General features: G+C 53.5%; 1 protein-coding gene across 1 annotated transcript; it reads right to left on the reverse strand.

Annotated features, from left to right (window-relative positions):
- Positions 1 to 2,402: 2,402 nt before the first annotated feature.
- On the reverse strand, positions 2,403 to 24,740 carry MAP1S (microtubule associated protein 1S). The gene is made up of 7 exons (XM_081092423.1): positions 24,597 to 24,740; positions 23,469 to 23,570; positions 22,020 to 22,102; positions 20,934 to 21,074; positions 17,993 to 20,342; positions 4,759 to 4,994; positions 2,403 to 3,953 (listed from the first exon to the last, which is right to left on the reverse strand). Exons 1-7 carry the CDS (start codon positions 24,724 to 24,726, stop codon positions 3,798 to 3,800), a joined length of 3,198 nt encoding a protein of 1,065 aa, XP_080948549.1. The 5' UTR covers positions 24,727 to 24,740; the 3' UTR covers positions 2,403 to 3,797.
- Between the last annotated feature and the right edge of the window lie 663 nt (positions 24,741 to 25,403).

The raw sequence follows: 25,403 nt of genomic DNA on the forward strand, positions 1-25,403 counted from the left end.
GTCAACACCCCTACAGCCCAAGACCACCTCAGCCAGAGGTTCACGGGCCAATGCGTTTATTTCTGAGATGGGGGCGGGGTGCCCGGAGAGGTTAAATAACGTTCACCAGATCACCCAGCAGTGTTGCCAAGCTGGATATAACCACCACTTCCTGAGCACCTACGTGCCAGGCAGGTGAAGCTACATACTGTGTGTAGGCAGGTGCCTGTCCCGGCAGCAATCCAGGCTCCGGACTAGAAGGAAACACAGAGGGTGGACAGGGCGGCACTGAAAAAGGCGTAGGTCAGGGAGAGCCAGAGGGGTGCCTGGGCTGGGGGTGGAGGTGGGGGTGGGATGAGAGAGCAGGGAGGGCTTCCTGGAAGAGGGGCCCTAGCAGGTGGGGCTTGGAAGATGAGGTGATTGTGCTGCTTTTCCCAGGAGAATCCTCTCCTCCCTTCTCCCTCACTGTCTCCCAAGAGCTCACATCTTCCCAGAAAAGTGCTTCAATCCCACCCCGCTAGGGACCTGGGTCCCCAGCCCATGCCCTCCCCTCCTCCTCAGTGCCTCCAAATCTGTGAGCCCCAAACCTGGTCTTCTCACTGCTCCCCAGCTTGGCCCGCCCTCAGCCCCAAGAAGGGGAACTTGCAACTGCTCAGTGGGGCATGCAGGCAGCTGCAGGCCCATAGCAGCTGCCCTTGTTCTGGGCCTTCAGTGTCACCAGTCTCCTCTCAGTTCCTCTGCCTCTGCGGGTGCCTCCCCAGGCTGCTCATTCCCCCTAATGTGGCTCGATCCTTTGCATCCTTATCCTGGGCGGCATGGGGGCCTCCTCTGAGCACGGTATGCCACCCCTCCACCCCACCCCTGTGGGTGTGATCCCATGTCTGGCTCCCCCTCTCCATACTGTGTGGCCTGTGAGGGCAGCGTCTGCTGGATGATGACGGGCTGCCTGGTAGCATTCCAAGCAGAGGACACGGGAAGTGCAAAGGCCTGGAGGTGGGATCTGGATGTTGAAGCAACACGAGAAACCCCAGGAGGGTGGTTTCGGCTCAGGCAGCTGAGGGGTAGGGTATCAGGGAGGGGCTGCCGGTTGGCAGGCGGTGCAGTGGGTGCCTGGGCCAAGAGCACACATCTGGCTCCTGCGCAGGCCCGGCACCCTCAGGTGCTTCACTACTGCAGGGATATTTTTAGTGGCTGCTCCTGCAGGGCCTGAGCCAGGCAGCTGTCAGGAGAGATTGGGAGAGAGAATGCAGAAGGGTGCAAGCTGTTCTAGCATGTAGATGGGAAAGGGCCAGAGCTATGCCCTGGACCTCTCAGCCTCAGCCTTGTGGTGTAAATAAAGTTTTATTGGAATGCAGCCATATCCATCTGTTCAGTTACAACAGCAGAGCTGGGTGGTGTGGACAGACTGTATGGCCCATGATGCCAAAAATCTACCTGGCTTTTTTTTTTTTATAGAAAGTTCCAGGGCAAAAAACTCTCTTTGCGGGGGAGAGGGGGGACTTGGTAGTGGTTACTAGATGATTTTCCCCACTATTTCTGATTCTCCTCCTCCCAGGTACAAGGAAGGACTTAGTGTCACTCAGCTCCAGAATTAGGCAGTCACGTGACTTGCCTTAGCCAATGAAATGCTTCCTGGGCAAGCCTTTAGGACAGGGGTCCTCCAACTACGGCCCGCGGGCTACATGCGGCCGGCCGGGTGTTTCTGCCGCCGCTGAGAGCATAGGAATTTGTTCCTAGTTCTTTTTAAAACTATAGTCCGGCCCTCCAACGGTCTGAGGGACCGTGAACTGGCCCCGTTTAAAAAGTCTGAGGACCCCCGGTTTAGGAGATGGTCCCGACTCACCGCCATGTGACCCTTCCTGTCTCGCCACCCGATGCTGGAGGTGGTGCAAGTTGTCAGGTTGGGATGCTGAGTGAGGCTGATGAGAAGCAGCAACGTCAGAAACGTGGGAGGAGGGAAAGACCCACCACGTATTCAGGGCCAGAGCCCAAATGCCTCCTGCCCCCCAGCTTATGAAAATAAAAATAGAATCAAAGTAGAGATGTCAACACCTGCCACTCGCCCTGTGACTCTGATCCCTGACTGCTATAGACTGATGTGTCCCCTAAATTCCGATGGTGTAGCCCACATCCCCAGTGACATGGTTAGGAGGGAGGGCCTTTGGGAGGTCACTAGTGTTCGATGAGGCCACGAGGGTGGAGCCCTTGTGATGGGATTAGTGCCTTTCTAAGGGACCCAGGAGCATTTGCTCTCTCCTCTGCCATGTGAGGACACAGCAAGGAGGCAACTGTCTGCAAGCCAGGACCCCATTATGCCGGCACCCTGATCTGACCGCCAGCCTCCAGACGGTGAGAATTGTGTCTGCTGTTTAAACTGCCCAATCCATGGTATCGTTATAGGAGCCTGAACAAACAGACACTGAGACAGCCCCAAGAAGGAGTCTGTTCCATGAAATACGCAGCCACACACAGCGGTTCAGGCAGAAATGCATGGGCTGCTGTTACAAAGTATCACAAACCGGGGCTTAAAGAGACAGATGTGAGGAGGGCTGCTTTCTTCAGGAGGTTCCGGGGAGCAGTCCCCCTCACCTCCCCCAGCTTCTGGGGCTCTGGTGACCCCAGCTTACGGCTGCGTCACTCCAGTCTCTGCTTCCACCTGCACTCGTTTTCTCCGCTGGGTCCGGGCCTCCACGTCCTTTATAAGGACACTTGTCATTGGCTTTAGAACGACCCGAATCTAGGACGATCTCATCTCAAGATCCTTTACTTAACTACATCTGCAAAGTCCGTTTTCCACATCCAGTCACATCCACAGGTATCAGGAGCCAGGATTCTGACGTGTTTTTTTGAGTCACCATTCAACCATCCTATCTAATACAGATGGAATATGCAAATTGACCATAACTTTGTGACAAAGATGGTGGCGCCCACAGCCAATAAGGAGGGCATATGCAAATTGACGTGACAAGGTGAGAGGTGGAAGACGGCTCTGGCTGGAGTGAAGGCAGTGCTGGCAGCCAGGGAAAGGAAAGCCTATCCTTGCTCAAATCTTTGTGCATCGGGCCTCTAGTTACAGATGATGTCTTATCTAAAACTAGAGAGGCCTGGTGCATCAATTCATGCACAGGTTGGGTCCAGCCGGCCCTGCCCTGATCGGGGTGGGGGTGAGGGGTGATCAGGGGCAGGGGCAGCTGTGGAGGGGGGGGTCTGTGGGCGGTTGGCTGGCTGGCCCCACCCTCTGGTTGAATGCCCGGTCAAGGGGACAATTCGCATATTAGTCTTTTATTATATAGGATTTTATCTAGGAGCTTCTGCACATGTAGTGACAAGGGCAGGGGCTCATCAAGAAGCTGCTGTTTGCACCTTTGGGATTCAGATTCTCCTTTAGGACCTTCCTGCAGCTGTGACTCCAGGCACAAGCACCGATTTTCTCCAGGAACAGAGGGCAGCTTTTGTTTCATGGCTTTGGAGCAGAGACTGGGGCGCACACCTCACCTCAGCCATGATTAGTCTCCATGGCAGGGCTCCGGCGGCTGCCTCTCTTGTCTGTAAAATGGCCAGGGTGGGCTGGAGGGCTGCAGTTAACAGAGTGCCACTGGGTCTGGGGAGGCATTATTGGGGAGCCATGCCCCGTCTGTGCCTGACCCGGGGACCCACGTGGTAGCGATGACTGTCCCAGGCACCACCAAGTCTCCCGTCGGCAGAAGGAACCGAGGCCACAGTGGAGCGGGGCACTTGGTTTATTTCTGATGCAGTGATTCTCAGGACGGTGGCAGAGCTGGGCTGAGGGGTGGGGTAGGTGTAGTGGTGAGGCAGGACTAGAACTCCACCTTGCAGGCAGGGAAGGCCTCGTCCTGCATGGACACTGTGCTGTTACTGCCCAGCACCGTGATGCCTAGCGCCTGGTGCTGGGCATGCGTCTCCTCATACCACTCGTGCATGGCCATTGAGTCGAAGGTGGGGATCAGGGTTACCTGTGGGCAGGAAAAATGGATGAGCAGTGAAGGGGAGAGCGCTCTGCTCTTGTGTCCCAGCCCCTGGGCAGCTGAGGTGCCCTTCTCTGACCACATGTGCTCCGCCTCCCCAGCGGCCAGTCTGTCCCTGAAGTCCCTCTGATCCCACAGCACCCAAAGGACCCTCTTACAACCCGGAGACCGGGCCAGGGCTCTGTGCACCCCTCTCTGTGCCTCCCAATCTAGGCTCACCCGGGCCTCCCTGCAGCTCCTTGAACACAACAGGCTCACTCCCACCGTCAGGCCTTTGCCCATGTCGTGCCCTTCACCCAGACTCTCCCTCCTGGCTGCTTTGTAAGCTGTGTGCAAGGTCAGGGGTCTCACACTCACACACTGAGTGGGCAGCCAGGTACCTAAGCTCTCCCTCTACCCAAACTTGCCCCACCCTTCAATGCTGTTTCAAGGATTCCTTTGGGGACGATCCCCGTCCCCTTTCTCAACTGTGTAGATGCCACACGCCCCACCTGCTCCTCCTGGCCGAGTCTCATGACAGCGGGGTGGCTAAGAACTGGGGTTCAGGAGAGGTGACCAAACCAGCCCTGCCCTGCGTCCCCCGTCAGGTAGCAGCAGAGGAATGAGGAAACGGATGTGACAGGAACAGCAACCGGAGAGATGGGGAGGGCTCCTGCCGCCTTTGCTTGTGGCCTTGGGGATGCAGGGGAATCTCTGAGCCCCAGTCCCACCTGTGTGGGTTCAACAGGAGCACACTGGGAGGCACTGACCTCGCCTGTGTCCAGACTGTCACAGGCCGTAGGGTGTCACTCACCTGTAGGTCACGGTCCCACTGCTGCTTGCCGGCCAGCAGTGCGTCCAGGACGGCCCGCATGCCCTCTTCCTTGTGCTGGTCCTGGCCGCTGATGACATAGCAGAGTGAGCGCACCCGCCGAAAGAACTCCTCGTTTAACAGGCAGACGCTGCCCCCACTGGGCAAGTAGGCCAGGTCAAGGTAGACAGGGGAGCCAGGTGAGGCCTCCAACCCGCCTGGCCGGCTGCTGGCTGACCCTGTGGGCAGGAAGGATGGCGTCAGTCATGAGCTTCTGGGCCTGGGAAAGGGCTGAGTCTCAGGGCTTGGGACTAGGCTTCCAGCTCTATGTGCACCTCCCTGAGTGCTTCTCCTCAACAGGAGGCCTGATCTCACTGTTTTATGGTTGGTTGACAAGCCCTCCCTGGCATGGACAGTTACTCACTGAACTCTGTAAACATCCCTGGCTGCCTCCTCAGTGCCTGGACCCTCCCTTGCCAGTCCCCAGACACAGACATTCTTCAGGCCAGAAGGAGGGGGCAACTGTGGAGGGCTTCCTGGAAGAGGAGGCTTTTGGCACTTGAGTCCTAAAAGCAGCTGATGCCTGGAAGGTTCACTGCTCCTGCATTCATCTGTTCAATTACTCAAGGGACATTTGTCAAGCCCTCCTGGGCCCCACGTCCTGGAGACATGGTAGTGACCAAGACAGACAAAAATCCCTGCCCACAGGGGCAACAGAGAGCAAGAGCTGGTGTGGGAGGGATCGTGTTGCAAGAAGGAGACCCAGGACAGGGAGGCCTGGATGGAACTGGGGCAGCTGTGCTCGGAGCCTTGTCCGCGGCCCTGAACCCAGAGCCATGCAAGGGGGACAGGGCTGCCGCTTTGGGGTGAGTGAATTCTAACACCCGGTTGAGGTCTTGGGCACGGGAAGCCTCCCAGATGCTCGATGTCAGGAGCATAAATGTTGCGCAGCTCAGGGTGTGGCCCAAAGGGCTGCAGGGCAGTTGCAAGTAAATATAACTCCTGGCTTTGGGCAAAAGGCACCTGTCACTCGAAGCTGGGGATTGTGGTGGTGAGGATCCCGCATGGAGCCTTAGGAGGAGAAAGCTACTGTGGCTATGGAAAGCGCAAGGGAGACAGGAGCAGGAGAGCTGGGGGGCAAGGAGAAGATGAGGGGGGTCATAGGCAGGAGGATAGGGGCAGAGGAGGGACCGGGCAAGCGATGACCTATAGGCTAAATATGGCATCTGCTTTTATACAGATGGTTTGACTGGAATATCTGTTCAGTTACTGACTGAGATGCCCTGAGTTTGAGACAGAGATGGTCTGGTCTGCAAAGCTGAGGTTTACCCTCTGGCCCTTTAAGACACTGTTTGCTGATGCAGCATGGAGGGGCAGAACCCTGAGTGGCCAACACTGGGCCCTCCCAAAGAGGCCAAATGCCCTGGCGGACAGAGCCCCAGATGGCCCCCAGCCTCTCGGTGCCCACGGACCCGAGGGGGCCATCCTCTCCCTGTGCTGGGGACCCCGGACCTGCCAAAGGTCACAGGGCCCATCAGGTGCCTCCCCTGGAATCTGCCCAAAGACAAGAGGTGACAGCTCAGGTGGGTGCTGAGGCTTGAAGAGCCTCAAGAGACCAGGGTGTCCAGCAGCCAAGGACACCCCTCAGCTCCTGGAGGGGACGACCCCAGGCACCTGGAATGGGGCCCAGCCCACAAGCAAGTGCTCAGTAAGCGCAGCCACAGTTATTACTGTTGTCCTATCATTGCTTTCTCACCAGCCCTCCCTAGGTGATCTAGCCTGTGCTGACCAATGCAGTGGCTACCAAGTACTGCAAAGTGGTGGGCGTGAGCCAACACGAGCTGGGAGTGCCAACTGTATGCCAGGCTCCCAAAACTTAAGAGTAGAACAGAGAAGGGGAGCTATCAAGTAAGTTATTTGGTTGATTACACGTGGAAGCATCACCTTTACACAGTGCTATGCAGGAAAGGGTTTTACCACAGTTGGAGGGTTCTAGGAAGACGGGGCGGTAGGAAGCACCAGGAATTCCTCTTCCCACCCAGAGGACAACCGAATTGTAGCCTCAAGTTGAAGCGACTTCCATGGGATTTAAAGGACTGCACAACGCCCCCCACCCCCCTCAGTCTGGGAGCCAGACATTTAAGCAACTACATATACAGGAGAACTGAGAAAGTCGCCACACAAGCCCAGAGAAAGGTAGAGGCTGAGAAAAGACCTGTCAGCACTGTACTTTACACCCAGACTGATCCCCGTCAGAGAGACGGCCCACAATAACGAAACCACTAAAAGCCACAGCACACCCCAGGAAGGAGAAACACTGGATTTCTAGAGTTATCGCATTATTACATTCAAACATCCTGTTTAAAAAAAAAATCAGAGGGCACACAAAGAAAGAGGAAAGTATGGACCATTTAAAGGAAAAACAATAGCCGAACCGGTTTGGCTCAGTGGATAGAGCGTCGGCCTGCGGACTCAAGGGTCCCGGGTTCGATTCCGGTCAGGGGCATATACCTTGGTTGCAGGCACGTCCCCACTGGGGGGCATGCAGGAGTCAGCTGATCGATCTCTCTCATCGATGTTTCTGACTTTCTATCCCTCTCCCTTCTTCTCTGTAAAAAATCAATAAAATATATTTAAATTAAAAAAATAAAGGAAAAACAATAAATCAACAAAAATCAACACTGACAAAGACTTCAAAACAACCGTGTGAAAGATCCTCAAAGAACTAAAGACACAGAGAAAATCAAGAACACAGTGTAGGAACAAAATAGACAATCAATAAGGAGATAGAAAACAAAAAAGCAAACCAAAAGAAATTCTGCAGATGAGAAGAAGTGTAACAGCTTAAGTGGAAATTTCATGAGAGGGATTCTGTCCAAGGTTTGAACAGGCAATAAATAAATAAATAAATAAATAAAGCAGTGATCTTGATGATAGAACCATGGAAATTACCAAATCTGAGGAACAGAAAGGAAAAAGATTCAAGAAAGCGAATAGAGTCTAAGAAACCTCTGGAACACCATCAAGAGGACCAACATCGTCTGGCCGGCATGGTTCGTTCAGTGGTTGAGCATCGACCTATGAACCAGGAGGTCACGGTTTGATTCACGGTCAGGGCACATGCCCAGGTTTCAGGCTCGATCCCCAGTGTGAGGCGTGCAGGAGGCAGCCGATCAATGTTTTCTCTCATCATTGATGTTTCTATCTCTCTCTCCCTCTCTTTCTTCCTCTCTAAAAATAAAAATAAACATTAAAAAATATAATAGTAATAAAAAAGGAACAACATATATATGATGGAATTCCCAGAAAGAGGAGAGAGAAGAGAGGGGCAGAAAGATTATATAGGGGGGAAATAATAGCCCTAAACTTCCCATATTTGATGAAAGACACAAACGTAAGCATCCAAGAAGCTTAATGAACTCCGAGACCCACACTGAGACACATGATCAAACTCTTGAAAGCAAAGACAGAGAGAGAATCTGAAAGAAAGTGCTGTTCAAAGGGAATTTTATAGCTATAATCTTACATTTCAAAAGCTTATATTGAAAAATAAGATCTCGGAGATTCCAAAATGTCAGCAGAGTAAGTGGAAGCTACACTGACATGCTCCCAGGACCAAAATGGAATAACAACTAAAATACAGAAAATCATCCTGAATAATCAACTGAAGGCTCGCTGGAGAGAACCCTGGTAGCCAAGGATGGGAAGTGGGACCACAGAGACTGGCAGGAAGGGCAGAGGTGCCCAGGGCTGGCAGAGCTCCCACAGACAGCACCTGAAGTTCTGGAGGGATGTCTCAGCTGTGGGTGGTTCCCACTGAGAACTCTGGGATCTAAACCCCAAGCTGGGCCCACCAGCCCGGAGCAGAGAACTGAGAAAGGTGCCTACACAGCACCTGGCTGTGAAAAGCAGCAGGGTGGCTGTCTGCCTAGGAGAGATGGCTGGAAACGCAGGTACCTTCTTAAAGGGCCAACACAAAATTTTGTGTGCAGCCACTCACACTGGGCTCTGACAGAGGGAGGGTAGAGTGGACTAGAGCTGTGTGAGCAGGGTTGTGGGCTCTGGGATTTGAGCTCAGAAGGCAGCTGCCCCAGTTTGCTGTGCTGAGTCATTCCCTCATACTGCAGAGGACATTTCTCTCCAGCAGATCTTTATCATCCAGGTAGCTTTTTCCCGGTGGGGCGGGAGCAATTGCCCCATGATGCAGAAAAACCTCTCACTCTACTCTGAGGCTAATCAAGACTAATAATAGCCGAACCGGTTTGGCTCAGTGGATAGAGCGTCAGCCTGCGGACTCAAGGGTCCAAGGTTCGATTCTGGTCAAGGGCATGTATCTTGGTTGCGGGCACATCCCCACTGGGGGGCGTGCAGGAGGCAGCTGATCAATCTCTCTTCTCTCATTGATGTTTCTAACTCTCTATCCCTCTCCCTTCTTCTCTGTGAAAAATCAATAAAATATATTAAAAATAAAAAGACTGATAACAATCAGAATGCAGGCAGAGATGAGTCCCTGGAGGCTTTGAGTCTTTGCCTGATCTAGTTCTGGACCTGGGGCTAGGAAAAGCAGACCTTGGTGCATATCTTGGTCCTTTCCAAAGGCACCCAGCTCCAGCAGAGGGAGCCACACACTATGGATTGCTGACAGCTCCAAACAGGGTACAAAGAGCATCTGACATTATCCTACACTAGAGACTAGGAGATCTCACAGATCTACCTACTACACAGACACAAACCCAAACAGGCAGCCAAAATGGGAAGACAAAAAAATAACCCCCAAGTGAAAGAACAAGAGAATTCTCCAGAAGAGGAACTAAATGAAATGGAGATAAGAAATTTATCAGATATAGAGTTCAGAATAATGATGGCAAGGATGCTCAACAGCATGAGAAAAGATATAGTAACTATGAAAAACGACCAGATGAAAATGAAGTATGACATAGCACTAATAAAGAACACATTGGAAGTAATACACAGCAGATTAGGGGAAGCTAAGGATCAGATCAGTGAATTAGAAGACAGGGTAGAAAAAAATCAATCAGAGAACCAAAAAAAAAAAAAAAAAAAAAAAAAAAAAAAATTAAAAAACCAGAGGACAGCTTAAGGGAGCTGTGGGACAATATGAAATGTAACTATATTCACATCATAGGACAGCGGTTCTCAACCTGTGGGTCGCAACCCCTTTGACGGTTGAACGACCCTTTCACAGGGGTCGCCTAAGACCATCCTGCATATCAGATATTTACACTACAATTTATAACAGTAGCAACATTACAGTTATGAAGTAGCAACGAAAATAATTTTATGGTTGGGTCACAACATGAGGAACTGTATTTAAAGGGCCAGAAGGTTGAGAACCACTGTCATAGGAGTACCAGAAGGTGAAAAAAATGAGCAAGGGATAGAAGGTATTTGAAGAAATAATGGTAAAAAACTTCCCTAAAATGGTAAAGGAAAAAGTCACACAAGTCCAGGAGGCACAGAGAATCCCAAGCAAGAACCCAAACAGGCCCACCCAGACACATCATAATTAAAATGCCAAAAATTAAAAACAAAAAAAAAAGAATCTTAAAGGCAGCAAGAGAAAAGCAATGTTACCTACAAAGAAGCTCCCATAAGGCTATCAGCTAATTTTCTTCATCAGAAACTCTATAGGCCAGAAGGGAATGGCATGAAATATTCAAGGTATTAATAAGCAAGGAACTGAAACCAAGATTACTATACCCAGCAAGGCTATCATTCAAAATAGATGGTGAAATAAAGAGCTTCCCAGCCAAAAAAAGGCTAAAGGAGCCTATCACCATCAAAACAGCACAGCAAGCCAGACGGGTTTGGCTCAGTGGATAGCGCATCAGCCTGCGGACTGAAGGGTCCCAGGTTTGATTCCGGTCAAGGGCATGTACCTTGGTTGCGGGCACATCCCCAGTAGGAGGTGTGCAGGAGGTGGCTGGTCGAGGTTTCTCTCTCATCGATGTTTCTAACTCTCTATCCCTCTCCCTTCCTCTCTGTAAAAAATCAATAACACATATTAAAAAAAAACACACACACAAAAAAACAGCACAGCAAGAAATGCTAAAGGACTGGTGTAATGAGAAGAATAGAGAAACAGGCACAAAGAATTATTTTTTAAAATATATGTTACTGATGTTTTACAGAGAGGAAGGGAGAGGGATAGAGAGTTAGAAACATCAATGAGAGAGAAACATCGATCAGCTGCCTGCTGCACACCCCCTACTGGGGATATGCCCGCAACCAAGGTACATGCCCTTGACTAGAATTGAACCCGGGACCCTTCAGTCCGCAGGCTGACGCTCTGTCCACTCAGCCAAACCAGTTAGGGCAGGCATAAAGAATTTAAATGGCGATAAATAAGTACCTATCAATAATAATCTTAAATGTAAATGGATTAAATGCTCCATTTCTCAGAGGGAAGACAGGGGTGGGTAGGAGGGAAGATATCAACCAAAGAACTTGCATGCGTATATGCATAACCCATGGACACAGACAATAGGATGGTGAAGGCTCAGGGTGGGGGTGCTCTAGAAGGGGCCAATGGGGGGGTAGGGAGGAGGGAATGGAGAAAGAAGGCATATGTAAGGCCGGTATGGCTCAGTGGTTGAGCATTAATCTATGAACCAGGAAGTCACAGTTCAATTCCTGGTCACATGCCCAAGTTGCAGGCTCGATTCCAAGTATGGGGCATGCAGGAGGCAGCCAATTGATGATTCTCTCTCATCACTGATGTTTCTATCTCTCCATCCCTCTCCTTTCCTCTCTCTGAAATCAATAAAAAGTATATTTAAAAAATATATATATCAAATCAACAACCTTACTTTACAACGTAAAGAACTACAAAAAGAACGAAGTAAATCTAAAGCTAGCAAAAGAAAAGAAATAAAGATTAGAACAGAGAGCAATAAAATAGAGAATATAAAAACAACACAGAAGCAATGAAATCAAAAGCTGGTTCTCTGAAAAGATTTTAAAAATTGAGAAATCTTTATTTAAAAAAATTGTTTGTTAAGCCTCACCTGAGGGTATATCTCCATTGACTTTTAGAGAGAATGGGGGAGGGGGAAACAAAAAGAGGGACAGAGAGAAACCAGTGCAAAGAGACATATGGATTGGTTGCCACTTGCATGCACCCCAACTGGGGCTGGAGATGGAACCTGCAACCCAGATACGTGCCGTTGACCAGGAATCGAACCTACAATCCTTCAGTGCAAGGGCAAACACTCTAACCACTGAGCACACCAGCCAGGACCAAAATCTTTAGATGGGCTTAGAACAAAAGAGAGAGAAGACTCAAGTGAGTAAGATAAGAAATAATCAATGGAGCCCTGGCCAGTGTGGCTCAGTTGGTTGGGTGTTGTCCCATGCACCGAAAAGTCACTGGTTTGTTGAACATACCCAGGTTGTGGGTTCAATTCCTGGTTGGGGTGCGTACAGGAAGCAACCAATTGATGTTTCTCTCTCACACTGTTTTAGTTTCTCTCTCCCCCTCCTCCCTTTCTCAAATCAATAAAAACATATTTTTAAAAAAAACAATGGAATAGAATAAACAGCCCATAATGAACCCTCACGTATATGGTCAAATAATTTTTAAAAAATATATTATTTTTATTGATTTCAGAAAGGGAGAGGGAGAGATAGAAACATCAATGACGAGAGAGAATCATTAATCTGCTGCCTCCTGCATGCCCCCCACTGGGGATCAAGCCCGCAGCTGGGTATGTGTCCTGACTGGGAATCACACAGCGGCCTCTTGGTTCACAGGTTGACGTTCAACCACTGAGTCACACCGGATGGGCATAATCAAATGATTTTTGATAAGGGTGCCAAGACTATTCAGGGGGGGACAGAATAGGCTTTTCAGCAAGTGGTGTTGGAAAACATGGATATCCACATGCAAAAGAATGAAGCTGAACCCTTGTTTAGCACCATCCTATATAACAAAAGGCCAATATGAAAATTGACCAAACAGCGGGAACGACCGGTTGCTATGACGTGCACTGACCACCAGGGGGCAGACACTCAATGCAGGAGCTGCCCCGGCTGGCAGGGTCCGATTGCCGAATGGGGAACGAGGAACCAGGGGTGAGTGGCAGTGGATGTGGGTGGCACCAGGCTAAGGCCCCTGCCCCACTGGTTGTCCCACACACAGAGGGCCACCAGCGGCAGGGCTGTCAAGTGGGCAGGAACGGCTAACCTCTTGGACCCTCCGAGGGCGAATGGGGAACTGGGGGTGAGTGGCGGCAGGGGGTGGGGCCAGCTGCCAGCAGCCTGGGAAGATGGCCCTGATTGCAGGCCAGGCCTAGGGACTGTACCTGTGCACGAATTTCGTGCGCCGGGCCGCTAGTATTTAAAAATTAACTCATGCCCTAGCCGGTTTGGCTCACTGGATAGAGCATCGGCCTGAGGACTGAAGAGTCCCAGGTTTGATTCCGGTCAAGGGCATGTACCTTGGTTGCAAGCACATCCCCAGTGGGGGGTGTGCAGGAGGCAGCTGATCGATGTTTCTCTCTCATCGATGTTTCCAACTCTCTATCCTTCTCCCTTCCTCTCTGTGAAAAATCAATAAAGTATATTTAAAAAAAAAAAAAATTAACTCAGCCCTGGCCAGGTAGCTCAGTTGGTTTTATAGTATAGCTGAACTACCATACCTCCTGGTGGATAATTGTCCAGTCAGGGCGCATACAAGAATCAACCAATGTGAATGCATAAATAAGTGGAGGAACAAATATCGATGTCTTTCTTTCTCACTCTCTCTCTAAAACCAATTAATAAATTAACTCAAAATTGATCAAATAGATAATTTAAGAGCTAAGACTATAAAACTCTTGGAAGAAAACATAAGGCAAAAGCTTCGTGACATTGGATTTGGCAATGAGTTCTTGGATATGACACCAAAAACAAAGGCAACAAACAAAGGCAACAAACTATACTTTATGTTAGGGAAAGAAAGTAAAAACTTTTGTGCATCAAAGGACACTATCAACAGAGTGAAAAGGCAATTCACAGGCCTGGCCATGGTGGCTCAGTGGTTGAGCGTCGACCTATGAACCAGGAGGTCACTGTTCAGGTTCCCGTCAGGGCACAAGCCTAGGTTGCGGGCTTGAACCCCGGTAGGAGGCATGCAGAAGGTAGCCAAGCAATGATTCTCTTTCATCATTGATGTTTCTATCTCTCTCTCCCTCTTCCTTCCTCTCTGAAATCAAAAGGCAACCCACAGAATGGGAGAAAATATTGTAAATCATATCTCATAAGGGATTCATATCAAGAATACAAAAAGAATTCTCAGAACCCAATAAAAAAATATAAACAACCCTATTAAAAAATGGGCAAAGGACTTTGTAGACATTTCTCTGAAGATATATAAATAGCCAACAAGAGATGAAAAGATGCTCAACACTGCTAATCATCAGGGAAGTGCAAATCCAAACCACGAGATACCACTTCACACCATCAGGACGGCTACTATAAAAACAAAACAAAACACAAACAAAGTGCCGAAAGAAAATAACTACATCTAGAGCAGTGGTCCTCAACCTTCTGGCCCTTTAAATACGGTTCCTCATGTTGTGACCCAACCATAAAATTATTTTCGTTGCTACTTCATAACTGTAATGTTGCTACTGTTATGAATTGTAATGTAAATATCTGATATGCAGGATGGTCTTAGGCGATCCCTGTGAAAGGGTCGTTCGACCGCCAAAGGGGTCGCGACCCACAGGTTGAGAACCGCTGATCTAGAGAAAATATACACAGGGATGAAGGCAAGGTAAAGTCTATTCTCAGATGAAGGAAATGAAGAGAACTGTTAGCACACCTGTGCTATGAGAAACGTCAAGGAAGTTTTTAGGCTGAAGGGAAATAATAGCAGAGGAAAACTTAAGGAATGAAGGAGAAACATTAAGTTCTTTTAAATATATGTTATTGAGAGCAAAAACTGTAACAGTACCTGGTCAGGTTTTCAATGTACCACATGGACATAGTTCATATAACAACTATACCAGGGGTCCTCAAACTTTTTAAACAGGGGGCCAGTTCACGGTCCCTCAGACCGCTGGAGGGCCGGACTAGAGTTTAAAAGAAAAACTATGAACAAATTCCTATGCACACTGCACATATCTTATTTTGAAGTAAAAAAAACAAAACAGGAACAAATACAATATTTGTATTTGCATGTGGCCTTCGGGCCGTAGTTGGAGGACCCCTCAACTATACTATGAAAGAGGATAAAAGGACCTAGAGTTGTAGAGCTTCTACATTTTACTTGAAGTGATAAAATATTAATTGTACAGACTGTAAACTGTTCTGATTCTGTATTAATTTCATCATGAGTTTAAAATCCTCTATTTGGGCCGAAACCAGTTTGGCTCAGTGGATAGAGCGTCGGCCTGAGGACTGAGGGGTCCCAGGTTCGATTCCGGTCAAGGGCATGTACCTGGGTTGCGGGCACATCCCCAGTGGGGGATGTGCAGGAGGCAGCTGATTGATGTTTCTCTCTCATCGATGTTTCTAACTCTCTAGCTCTCTCCCTTCCTCTCTGTAAAAAATCAATAAAAAAAAAAAGATAAAATCCTCTATTTGGTGCCTAAGGCAGCTTCCAAAACTTTCTCTTTATTTTTTTTAAATATATTTTATTGATTTTTTTACAGAGAGGAAGGGAGAGGGATAGAGAGTTAGAAACATCGATGAGAGAGAAACATCGATCAGCTGCCTCCTGCACACTCCCTACTGGGGATGTGCCCGCAACCAAGGTACATGCCCCCAACCAGAATCGAACCTGGGACCCCTCAGTCCGCAGGCCGACGCTCTATCCACTGAGCCAAACCTGTCAGGGCCCAAACTTTCTCTTTATAGATGTAGATGTAAACAAAGCTGACTTCATTTTTGTGTGTGCCCCTGATTTTTTTCAAATTTCCATGTTTTGAACCTGACCAAACTAGACTCAGCCATCACCAAAGCCTCACCATTAATGACCAGCCGAGTTCGATAAGCTTATATAATGTGACCATAAAGATTCCCAGCAGCAAAAGGCCAGAATGGCACAGCAACCGAGCTAAATATCAAACTGGTGTTAACTGTGAACGAGTATCCATCGTAAGACCACCAGAAGGTATGGTCCTTTTGTCTTGTCCATCATTAGTAGTTTGGTTATACTATAAACATTTACTTTAACAACTGTCTAGCAGCGGAGATTATCTGTGCAGACTGTGGGGTTACCTTCTGTTCTGACCCAATCTTCCTACAATAAATTGTTATAAAAAATATATAAAGAGTGGCCTGCGGGGAGGGAGCCTGCCCAGTGGGCGATAGGGAGCTGTGTGCAATCCAAGTTAAAAAATATTTTTTCTTAAATGCAGAAAGTAAGTGTTGATAAGAATGTGGAAAAATTGTAACCCTTGTGGCCATGGCCGGGTAGCTTAGTTGGTTGGGGTGTCATCCCAATAAACCAAGGTTGGGGGTTTGAACGCTGGTCAGGGCACATACAAGAAGCAACCAATGAATGCATAAATAAGCAGAACAACAAATCAATGTTTCTCCATCTGAAACAATAAGAGGGCATTTTTGTGGAGTGCTATCTGCCCAGAACTGCTGTGCTGGGCCCTTTACAAATATGTTCAAAAACAAAGAAAGAAACTGGTTCCCTTGTGTACTGTTAGTGGAAATGTACAATGGTGGAGCCTCCATGGAAACCAATATGGAGGTTCCTCAAAAAATTAAACAGAATCATCACATGATCCAGCAATTCCACTTCTGTATTAAAGCAGGGTCTTCGAAGAGATGTTTATCTATGTCCATAGCGGCATTATTTATAGCAGCCAAAAGGTGGACGCAACTGAAGTGTCCATGAATGAATAAATAAACAAAATGTGGTCAGTCCATGTGTACGATGGAATATTATTCAGCCTTAAAAAGGAAGGAAATTCTGCCCTGGCCCATGTTTTGCAGTGGTGAGAACCACAGGGTTGTGGGTTTGATTCCTGGTTAAGGGCACATCCCTAGTTGCAGGTTCAATCCTGTTTCTCTCTCCTTCTCTCTCTCTCCCTCCCCCTTCATCCTTCCCTTCCACTCTCTCTAAAAAAGCAATGGAAAAAATGTCCTTGAATGAAGATTAACAAAAAAAGGAAAGGAAATTCTGACACATACTACACCATGGATGAGCCATGAGGACATTATGCTAAGTGAAATAAGCCAGTCACCAAAAGGATAAACACTGATTCCACTTCTATAAAATCCCTAATGGAGTCAGATCCAGACACAGACAGGACGGTGGACGTCGGGCTGGGGAAGGGGGAGGGGGAGTTAGTGTTTAATGGGGACAGTCTGTTTCGCAAGGTGGAGTTCTGGAAACGTGCGGTGGTGATGGCTGCACAGCAGTGTGAATGCACATACTGCCACTGAACTGGACACTTCAAAATGGTTAAGGTGGGAAGTGTCATGTTCTGTATCTCATCACAATGAGAGAAAACTGGAAAAGGTTAGCACAGCAGGCTCGAGACTGCTGTCCTTGGGAAGGCCTGGGCTGGCACCTGGGAAAAGATTTCCGAAGAGCTCCAACATTCCGTAAACAAACACCGTTCCTATAGCAACGTGGCTTAAGATGAACACTGGCTTTCCCCTTGCTGAGGAGTCCGGACTATGGTACAAGCCAGACAAGGAGGCTGATGGGATGAGCCCCCAACTGAAGCCCCACGGCTGAGTCTGATGGGCCTTCCCAGTGGCGGCCACATCTCCCATGTCATCACAGCTTGCTTCTCGGGAGCTAAGCACATGGTAGGGGACCCCACTGGGAGGGGACTCCAGAAGCCTGTGGACAGGGTCGCGGATGGAGGGGGGCGGGGGGAGCGGGGAGCAGCCCCCAACCCATCTTTTCCCTCTGCAGCTCCTGCTCTGTGTGCTGTGAACTCTCATATATTGTAGCCGGCCGAGCTGTGTCCTCCCAGCCAATCATCAACCTGGGCCTGGTCATAAGAGCCTCAACACAAAGGGTTATGTAAAATATACTACTAACTTCACCTGTTTCTTTTCTCTCACTGTGGCTACTAGCAAATCTATGACGTATGTGCTCACTGTATGTTTCCACTGAGCAACTGGGATCACCAGTGCACCCCTACTTTATAGAGGAAACTGAGGCTCAGAGAGGGTGGCAAGTGTGACTAAGGCCACACAGCATTAGGAACAGAACTTGGGCTGGTAACCCAATGCAGATTTCCAGCTCCCCGGTACTTACCGGCTGGGCCCCGAGGGGTCATCTTGGGGACTGAGGGCTTTCTGGACAGGGGTGCCCGACCGCCCTTGTCACTGGGCTCGCTCCGGGCGCTGAGCGGCCGACTGGCGCGGTCCCTACCAGCCAGCCCCTTGGTCTTGGCAGCGATCGCTGGAGTGGATTTGGAGGTGGCAGTGCTGGAGGTGGGGCGAGCCAGGGGCTTCCGGGTATGGCTGAGGCTCTCTTTCAGCCGGGCCTGTTCAGGGGGCAGCAGCTCTGGGTCCACCATGCAGATGTTGGGTGGGGTTGGCAGCGGTGGGGGAACCTTGAGGGGGTTGGGCAGCTGGTTGTGACGAGGGACTCCAAAGCCCTCCATGTCCTCATCCGAGTCTGCAGTGCCAGGGGCAGCGGGCAGGGGGTCTGAGTCGGACAGCGTGGGCAGGGACTCGCTGACAGATGTAGGCGGCGTTTCCTCAGCCCCCAGAGCACCTGCCCGCTCCTGGGACCGGGCGCTGCTGTCATTGGAGCTCCCAGGGGAGGTGGGAGCCGGCGCCATGGGCACCATCTTGCGGTGCTCAAACTCACAGGGCGACACTAGGCACAGGTCCACGTCATGGGGGGAGGCCGAGCGCCGCACCCGGGGGCCTCGAAGTGGGAGGCTGAGCCCTGCCTCGCTCATGGGAACGGGGGGCGGTGGCAGCACCTGCTCAAAGGAGACGGACAGCGACTCGTCCACCTCTGTGGAGTGCGGGGAGCCCACCTCAGCCGGCAGGGAAGGCGTGGTCACCGTGGGGGAGCCATCCGGCCCCGCCTCCCCACCCCGCAGGGGGCTCAGTGACAGCTGCCTGCTACCCTCGGCTGGGCCCTGGGGAGCTCCAGCTGGCGAGGGGGTGCAGGGTGGGGGGGTGCCACTGGCTGCCAGGTGCTCCTGCGTCTTCAGGCTGCTACTGTCCTCCCCTGTGGGGCTCAGCACCAGCTCCAGGCTGCTCCCTTGGGTGGGGGTAGCCGCCAGCTGGGGGACAGGAGAGCTGCAGGCCTCTATGGAGGGACTGGCCTCTCCACACCGGAAGGTGGGGGGGCTCTGGGGCCCATTCCCCGCCAATGGGACACCCGGGCTGTCACTGTTCGGTGCTCTTCGGGGCTTGGGGGCTGCCTGGGCACCTGCCTTCTTGCCACTGACCACAGCAGAGGATGCCCGGGACAGCTCCCTGGGCTGGGTCCGAGGGACACTTGGTTTGGGGTCCTTCTTCACCTCCCTGGGGTGCCTCGCTTCCTTCTCAGCCCTGCGAGAGGCCTCGGATCGTGGTGGCTCCTTCCGGGCCACCCCAGAGCGCTCCTGGGCAGGCCTGGCAGGCACCGTGGTCCGGACCTCTCTCCTCACGCTGTCCCGGGAGCCCACACTTTCCTTGCTCTCGGTGCGCCGAGGCCCTGTCAGGTCTTGGGGGGTCACCACGGGCTCCCGCAAAAAGCCCAAGTGCTGCAGGCGGACCAGGCCGTCCAGGAGGCGAGCAGGAGGCGTGCAGCCAGGGAACAGCACGCGCACGACCTTCTCAGTGGGGCCCGTGGGATGCCACACCAGCAGGGCACACACGGAGGCCAGCGAGCGCTCGGCGCCGGCGGAGGGCGGGTGCAGCACGTACATGTCCAGCCGGCCGACGCCCATTTTCTGGAAGAGCACCGTGGGCTCGGTCGGCGTCAGCCCCCGGCCCAGGGGCAGAGGCTCTATGCCCAGCCGAGCCAGAAGGCTCCGGGCCACCTCCGCCTCATCCTCGCCGCGCACCAGCCGGGAGGTGGCCCCGCGGGCGTTGAGGAACACCACCCCCAGGCTGGGGGAGACCAGTCTGCGCAGCCGGTCGTCCCCAGAGCCCCCGCCGGTCGCGGCCTCCTCCTGCTCCGCCAGCTTGCGCCGCAGCAGGCTGTTGAGGCCCGGGAGGCTGTCAGCGCCCGCGTGCGTCACCAGCACCGCGTCCACCCGGTCCAGGTGCCGCACCAGCTTCCAGAAGCTCGACTTGGGGTTCGAGCCGCCGTTGACCAACATAGTGAAGCCATTAACGGCGAAGAAGGCGGCGTCCCCGAGGCCACCAGGGAAGATGTAGCAGCAAGGCCGGGCGAGCCTGAGGAAGCCCACGGACGCTGGTGGCTCCAGCAGCTCAAAGGGGGACGGCAACTCCAGCGACTCGGCCACGTACTCCAGGAACTCACGCAGGCCCTCGGAGGCCGGCCGCTGCACTGGGGGGTTCAGCCGCAGCCGGAGCCCGCCCTGGAGGCCAGGCACTTCGGGTGCCAGCTGGGCCCAGTCGCCAAAGGTAGGGCAGGTGATGGTGAGCTTGGGCGGGTCTGCAGATGGGGGTGCAGAAGCCAGGAGGTCCCGGATCTGCAGGGGGGGAAGTGGTTAAAGGGCCACCTGGAGCCAGGCAACACCCAGAACCCTGGGAAGACTGAGCAAGGACACCACTGTCCTGCCCCCGGGGCTGCGGGGGTCACGGGTCACCCTCAAGACAAAACCCAGGCCCCCCCGTCCTTTCTCACCCTGCTCCCCTAATCCCTCCCGCCTCTCTCACTCTCCTTGCCTCAGGGCCTTTGCACTTGCTGTCCCCTCCAGGGAGGTCTTCCCTGCCCTCACTGGCTCTTCTCTTACCGTGGTTACATCACTCACTACAATGTGAACATACAGCTTTCGGAGTTTTTTTTGCTCATAGGCCCCACCCAGACTAAGGATTCCAGAAGGGAACTGGGTGCCACTTGAGGCCTCGGGATGCCTGTTCATGCACAGGCACCCTCTTGAACCGCACACTGTAGTGGGTGATGGGACCACACCCCGACAACAGGCGGGATACTTGTCACCATCATTCTTCCAGAGGAGGGGATGGGGCTCCAGACAGCAAGTCACGGGGGCCACACAGCCCAACGGGAACAAGCCAGGATGCAGAGCTGGGGGAGGCAAGGTGGGGAGGAGGCAGCTTACCTCTTTGTCCCTCAGAACCTGGAGGAAGTGGTGGGGTGAGAAGCCCCCAGTCTGGAGCAGCAGCTCCCCTGTCTCCTCCAGGCAGGGCCCAGCCAGCACCAGGAGCTTGTGAGGGGCAGGGTCTAGGAGAAGGTTCCGGAGCTGAGGGAGCGGGGAGACTGTTAAGGCCCTATTCTGCACAGTGACATAACCAGTACTCCCCATGGGTGACCACCAACCCTAAATCTATGTCCTCCTCACCCCCCAGACTCCTGCTCATCCTACAAAGCCTGGCTCCAGTGCCGCCGCCTCCTGGAAGCCCTCTGCACCCTTTCAGGGCTCCCTCAGGCCCACCTCTCCCCATGGTCCAGCCCCAAAGCCATGGGCTAGCTGTTTCCTAGAGGGAGCGTTTTTGATTAGAGGAATCAACCTGTGGGAGGGTCTCTCCAGGAGTGCCCTGGGCTCTATCTTGTGCATCTTCTCCTAGCTCCTGGGGAGAAGGATACAGACACCCACGAGCTAGATCAGTGATGGCGAACCTATGACACGCGTGTCAGAGGTGACACGCGAACTCGTTTTTTTGGTTGATTTTTCTTTGTTAAATGGCATTTAAATATATAAAATAAATATCAAAAATAGAAGTCTTTGTTTTACTATGGTTGCAAAGATCAAAAAATTTCTATATGTGACACGGCACCAGAGTTCAGTTAGGGTTTTTCAAAATGCTGACACACTGAGCTCAAAAGGTTCGCCATCACTGAGCTAGACATACTAAGAAATCAACTCAGACAACTACTAGGGCCCAGCCAGAGGGAACACGAAGTGCAAACATCAATCAGGCCCTGCCTTCCCACTCCCCGCCTCCAGACCCTCCCTATCCCATTCCTTCCTCCCAAACCCCAGCCCTGCTCCCATCATCACCCATGCGGAGAGGATAAATTAGAGCTGGAGCCATGGAGGTGGGGAAGGCTTCCGGGGGGCGAGGGCCCTGCTGCTGGGTGCTGGGAAGAGGACTTCAGGCAGCACGAAGTCAAGGACACAGGGGGTCAGGATGGGGGCTGGTGTCAGCCCCGCAGCCCACGCCCCCAGGAGCTGACGGGTCCCTACCTCATCACACAGGGACTTGTCTGACGGGTTCACGAGGACCAGGATATCCAGGGCGTCCCCTCGGAGGTGCAGGCTGCGCTGGCCTGCGTGGGAATTGGACCCTGTGAGTTTGGAGCTGGGCCACGTGCGCAGAGTCAGGCTGTCCGGGTCAACCCTGCCTCCCTGTGTGACCCCAGGCAGCCGCAAGTCCCTCCAGGACCTGTTTCCAGGGAATCCCAGCCCAGCAGAGCTGGCCTACACGGTGGTGCCCCAGGTCAGGGTGCGGCAAGAACAGGAAGCCTCCCCCAGCAGGCCTCCCGCTGGAAACAGCAGGGACAAGGCCACCACTGCTTATGAGGCCCAATTCCCAGCTGTCAGCTGTGGGGGACGCCATCGTCACCCCCATTTTATAGACAAGGAGCCGAGCCCAGGGAGGGCCATGAGGGAACATGGACCCTGAAGCAGGACTATAGGAGGATGGGGAAGTGGCAATTGGGGCTGGAATGCGGGGTAGCAGGGGGGAGCCAGACAGGGAAGCCTCATGAGCCGAGAGAGGAGTGGGGTTAATTCCGGGATTCCAACCCTAAACTGCCCCATGGAGTCCAGATGTGCTTCCAATATGGAGCACCCGGCCCGGAGGAGAGAGAGGCAAGGAGCCTCCAGGGTCACACACGTGGCTATTGGCTCATTCAAGCGGGGAAACCAAGGCACGGAGAGGGGAAGGGGCCCCTGAGGTCGCACAGGGCCAGCAGGATTTCCAGTCCCCCCTTCCCACGAGGGGTCAGGAAGCACCAGCACCGCCAGGACAATGAGACTACGAGTCACTTCCTTCCCCTCCCACAGCAGCCTGGAGGTGACTCAAGGGGCTGGCTGCAGGGCCGGCTGAGGTGGGGAAGCTACCGCAACACCAGGCCCGGCCAGCAGTGGGCCGTTGACCTGCAATCACCACAGGCTCTCCAAGGAGCCACAGGCGCTGTGGGTCTTGCTCAAGCATCTCCACTCCCTCCTGGGCCCTGCTCCTTGATCGGCTCCGCAGCTACCGGGTACCCACTATGTACCGACCCGGTGCAGGGGTCTCAGGCATGAACCAAACGCATTCTCTGCCACACGAAGCCCACACACCATCCTCCAGGCCTGCCCGGCAGCCCCTCACTGTCCAAATGTCTTGTCCCTTTGCCAGGGCCCTTCCCTCCACCCGGCACAGCAGCCCCAGATGCGCCTCCTCTGAACTCCCCTCGTCAGAGGTCTCCCTGCCTCCCCCCCCCCACCCCCCGGCACCTCAGCTGCCTCATCTGTCAAATGGGAACAGAAGCACAAATACCTTCCCCGTGGGCTGTTGAGGACCAAGGTATAGAGACGTCTGGACCAGGACCCACCCCCGCTCCATGCTCAGCGGAGTTGGGTGTATTGTCACTGTGGTCGAGGCGTTCAGAGAACACTTGCCAACGATCACAGGGTCCCCAGCCTCACCTTTCACGATGCTGGAGAAGGTGGCCGAGTGCCGGGACACAAAGATCTTGAGCTGCTCATCCAGGCTGCAGATGCCAGGGTCAATGTCCCAAGACTGGAGGCCTGGTGGGAGGGGTGTGGGGGGGAGGTGGGAAGTCAGCCCCCACCTCAGCGGCCCCTGCTTCTTGCTCATCTCGGTCATCTCCTCCCCTCAGCATCTGCCCCACCCCCACCCGTCTCATTGCTCCTTCCCACTACCAGGCCCATCTTCACCTCTGGGCCTTGGCACCAGCTGTGCCCATTGTCTGGGCACCACCCCCTCAGGTCCTCTAGGCCATTGCATCCTTCTGCACCGTGCTGACGCCATGCAAGCTTAAAGCTGGTTCCTCCTCGCTCACCTTGGGTCCACGCCCCCCCCCCCCCCCCCCCACACACACACACCGCCAACCCTGTGACAGCAGAGCTGAGCCTCCAGGCTTCCCCACCGTGCGCCCTGCGGGGGAACACTCTCCAAGCATGAGAACCGCGTGTGCTGCCGCCCCATTTCACAGGCGATGGAGCCAGGCCCTGCGCATCGGAGAGATGAACGCCCTCCAACCACAGGTGGGGCGCACCACGCCGGCCAGGGTGCCAAGTAGCTGCAGGTGAACGGAACCTTGCAGGTGCACCTATGACTCACCTCCGCTGGTGCCAAATCCCACTGGCGGCCGCCACCGCCCACACCCCCATTAGCAGCTCGCCCTGGAGCTACGGAAAGCGGGGCCCGGGCTCCCGGCTCGGCCTCATCCCGGCGGCTGCGACCGGGATTCCAGGCGACCCCGCCCTCCCCTTGGCAGGCCCGGCGGGCGGGAAGCGGAGCCGCAGCCGGGGTTGCCCAATCGCGCGGTTGCAAAGCCAGGCCACGTCCCCTCCAGGCTGCACCCGGGTCGGGTCGGGTCGGGGCGGAGCAGCGGGCCGCCCGCCTCACCCCGAGGGACCCGAGCCCCCGGCCCGAGGATCTCGCCGCACCGGCCGCCGCCCCCCGGGATTCTGCCGCCCCCCACCCCGCGCTCCCGGCCCCAAACCCCGGGTTCAACCCTTCCCGCCCCCAGCCGCCCCACCCCGCGGCCCCCGCCCCGGCCTGGCCGCCCCCGCCCAGCCCAGCCCCACCTCGTTCGAGCTCCCCTAGCACGTAGCTCAGCAGCCCCGGGCAGCTGCACTCGCCTCCCACCACCAGCAGCAGCGAGCTCGGCGCCTCGGCCGCCCGGGGCCCGGCCGCTACCGCCGCCGCCTCCGCCATCTTCGCACCGCCCTGGGCTCAGAGCCCGCCCCGCGGCCCGCCCCTTAAAGGGGCTTTCCCGGAAATGCTGACCACCCGCCGGAAGTCCCCCTCCGGCCCAGGGCTGCCCCCTGCTGGCCCCTTGGAGTCATGGGAGCTGGTGCCGGCTTTTGGGTCTGCACGGATGCCTCAGTCTGTCCGCCCTGCCGGCCTCTGCCCGTCGGAATCGCTGCCCTCGGCAGTCACATCCCCGCAGGTCCAATCAGAACCGCGCCCTGATGCTCCCGGCTCCCTGGGTCGGGGCTTGAGCAGAGAAGAGAAAGGTATTTTGTGAAACGGGGGACAGCTGTAATAGTGTTAACAATTTAAAAAAAGAAAAGAAGGAAAGAAGGAAAGAAGGAAAGAAACAAAGAAAGAAAGGAAGAAAGGAAGAAAAAAGGAAGGTATCTCGTAGCTAGGGTTTTGAGGGATGTATCAGAGTTTGCCAGGTGTGGGTGGCGGGGCAAGAGCACGTGCAGGAGTGAGAACGTGCCACGCTTTAGCGTTAGCCAAGTACAGTGTGTGGGGGACACATTCCAGAGCCCTCTGGCCTGGAGCAGAGCAAAATACTTCTGCGCCTGGTGTGCCCACGTTTTGTCCCATTAGCTCGCTGAGTACATGCACGACCCTCCGAGGTCGATGCTGCTGTTCGGGTCACT

Source organism: Myotis nattereri (assembly GCF_964212035.1).
Source record: "Myotis nattereri genome assembly, chromosome: 5".
NCBI lineage: Eukaryota > Metazoa > Chordata > Mammalia > Chiroptera > Vespertilionidae > Myotis > Myotis nattereri.